A 2,845-nucleotide genomic window follows, 5' to 3' on the forward strand; every position below is an offset into this window, starting at 1 on the left:
AGCCCCCATGGTGCAGTGCATGCATGATGTGTACTCCACGGATAGGAGCCGGAGGAAACTGCGTGGAAATCTCCAAACGAAGTGCTCCAATGCATGTCGTGCGTCAATCGACCTCGACCTCGATCGTCCTGGCTATAAATTCGTCAACTTATCCCCCGAGTACTCCCCGTGTTCCATGCTCACACGTACGAGAGCATAATATATGGCGCTCACTCACCTCCTCCTGATCGGCGCGGCGCAGTTACTTGCCTTGTTCACCGGTTCAGGTAATCAGTCCGGGAATAAACTGAAGCTCTAAGCTCCATCAGACTACATAGAGTTCTACTACGTATTTATCTCTTTTGTACCGTTATGATTGATTCATACCGTTGGACGGCGGTGTGAATCATATCTATGCAGAGGACATGTGTAATGCTTAAGATTTTTAAATAATAAAATATCTTTTATTGAAAAAGCCCGTGTATATATAGTTAGTAGCTGACAAATAAAGGGATATCTCTGACAGAGGCCGGCGCTGTGGGCGTGTGCTACGGGATGGTGGGTAGCAACCTGATGCAACCGCCGGCTGTGGTGCAGCTGCTGAAGAATAATGGCATCACAATGGTGCGGCTGTACGACGCCGACGCCGGAGCGCTCGGCGCGCTGGCCAACACCGGCATCAAGGTTGGTGTGTCTTTACCGAACCAAAATCTGGCGGATGCGGCTGGAGGAATGTCGTATGCGCTGCAGTGGGTGCGGAGCAACGTGAAGGCGTACCCGAACACGCTGATCGACACCGTTGCCGTCGGGAACGAGGTGTTCGACCAGGCACCCGAGCTGACCCCTCAGCTCCTCCCGGCCATGAAGAACATCCAGGCCGCGCTGGCCAGCGTGGGGCTGGCGGACGCCGTCAAGGTCACGACGCCGATCGCGTTCGACGCTCTCAAGGAGTCTTCCCCGCCGTCGAAAGGCGAGTTCAAGGACAACATCGCGCAGTCGGTGATGAGCCCCATGATCGACTTCCTGGACCGGACCGGCTCACACCTCTCCTTCAACATCTACCCCTACTTCGCCTACAGGGACCATCCGGAGCTCATCTCCCTTGACTACCTACTGTTCCGCCCCAACAACGGGTTCTACGACCAGGTCACCGGCCTCACCTACTACAACTTGTTCGATGCTATGGTCGATGCCGTTTTCCATGCCGTGGAGAAGCTGAGCAGCTCCAGCGAGCATGCTCGAGGTAGGATGCTTAGAGGTGGTCGCACGAAAATATCTTGTTTAGAATGTGGGTTTCCGAGCAAAGGTAAAATAGGGCCGCCTGTGAAGCACCAGGGCGCCTACCCAGCTGATTATTTAGGGGGGCAGAAAAAGAGTGCGGCGGCGGCCACCACCGCGAACGCCCAAACCTACAACTCTAACCTCATCAGCAAGGTTCTCAGAGGCACCGGCACGCCTTACAAGCCTGACGCCGACATCTCCGTCTACATCTTCTCCTTGTTCAACGAGAATCTCAAGACCGGCGACGAGGAGGAGCGCAACTTCGGACTGTTCTACCCCGACGGCACGCCCGTGTATAAGGTCGACTTCGGCCACCCTGGTCCGTCTCCTGCTACCCCTACACCCGCGGGGCCTAGCTGGTGCACGGCCAACGCGGGTGTCGGGGACAAGCGGCTCCAGGATGCCCTCGACTACGCGTGCGGCCACGGGGCGGACTGTAGCCCCATCCAGCCCGGCAAACCCTGCTACCAGCCCAACACCAAGGTCGCGCACGCGTCCTACGCATTCAACGACTACTACCAGAGGAAGGGCCGTGCCAGCGGCACATGTGACTTCGCTGGAGCCGCTTCGATTGTCTACAGCAAGCCAGGAGGTACGTATTACTGCTACTTGTAATCATATATATCATATATGTATAGGCACCTCACGGTGTGGAAGATAATATATATGTATAGGCACCTGCGACGGGAACGCGGCGAGCTGGTGTGTGGCGAACGCGGCCGCAGGAGACAAGCGCCTTCAGGACGCGCTGGACTACGCCTGCGGTCATGGCGCCGACTGCAGTGCCATCCAGACCGGTGGTCGCTGCTTCGATCCCAATACCAAGGTGGCGCACGCGTCCTATGCATTCAACGACTACTACCATCGCAACGGCAGGTCCGATCAATCGTGTGACTTCGCTGGCTGCGGCTCCGTCGTCCACCAGCAACCTAGTGAGTAGACTATACCCTCGATCGCTCCTAGTGTCACCCGCGAAATTCGCTACTCTTCCGTCTTCTGAATTTGATCTAATGCTCAGTATTCAACTGTTGGCAGAGTTTGGCAACTGCGCCCTGTGATGGATGGACCATATATACCACAAGACACGTACGTACGAGACCGCCATGCAGCTCGGCCAAGGCTAATATAACTAAATAAACCAGCTGCCTCCTTTCAAAAACCCCTAGTTTTGCAATAAAATCCATGTACTTTCAAATCTGGTGCACATCTATAATCGAATACGATGCATAGTTGTACTGGATTGTTACGAATTTTAATTTCTTGATTGATCTATACAAGATTGAGTTTGCACTTACAATCCTCATACAACGATAAAGGAAGAGGTTTAGTAGAAATGTCAGCAACTTGATTCTTAGAGGAGATGAAGCGGATCTGCAGTTGATTTTGACAAACACGTTCACTATGCTTTGTCCTTGCGTGAAAGAATAGGTTCGACGATATATATGTTGTACCAATATTATCACACCATAACACTGGAGGATAAACTTGAGTCACATCCAGTTCTTGGAACAAAGACTGTACCCATACAAGCTCTGTCGTAGCATTAGCAAGAGCTTTATAATCAGACTTACTACTTGATCTTAAC

At 52.9% G+C, this 2,845-nt stretch overlaps 1 protein-coding gene across 1 annotated transcript; it reads left to right on the forward strand.

The window, feature by feature from the left end:
- Positions 1-202: 202 nt before the first annotated feature.
- LOC124688208 (glucan endo-1,3-beta-glucosidase 13-like) lies at positions 203-2,200 on the forward strand. Its single transcript, XM_047221918.1, has 3 exons — positions 203-266; positions 506-1,852; positions 1,935-2,200. The coding sequence occupies exons 1-3, from the start codon at positions 203-205 to the stop codon at positions 2,198-2,200; spliced, it is 1,677 nt and encodes a 558-aa protein (XP_047077874.1).
- Positions 2,201-2,845: the final 645 nt, after the last annotated feature.

The sequence above is a fragment of the Lolium rigidum genome, chromosome 2 (assembly GCF_022539505.1).
Source record: "Lolium rigidum isolate FL_2022 chromosome 2, APGP_CSIRO_Lrig_0.1, whole genome shotgun sequence".
Classification (NCBI taxonomy): Eukaryota; Viridiplantae; Streptophyta; class Magnoliopsida; order Poales; family Poaceae; genus Lolium; species Lolium rigidum.

Coding starts and splice junctions, on each gene's coding strand:
- LOC124688208 (XM_047221918.1), top strand. CDS start 203: ATGGCGCTCACTCACCTCCTCCTGATCGGCGCGGCGCAGTTACTTGCC. Junction 267..505: donor TGCCTTGTTCACCGGTTCAG/GTAATCAGTCCG, acceptor TATCTCTGACAG/AGGCCGGCGCTGTGGGCGTG. Junction 1,853..1,934: donor TGTCTACAGCAAGCCAGGAG/GTACGTATTACT, acceptor ATATATGTATAG/GCACCTGCGACGGGAACGCG.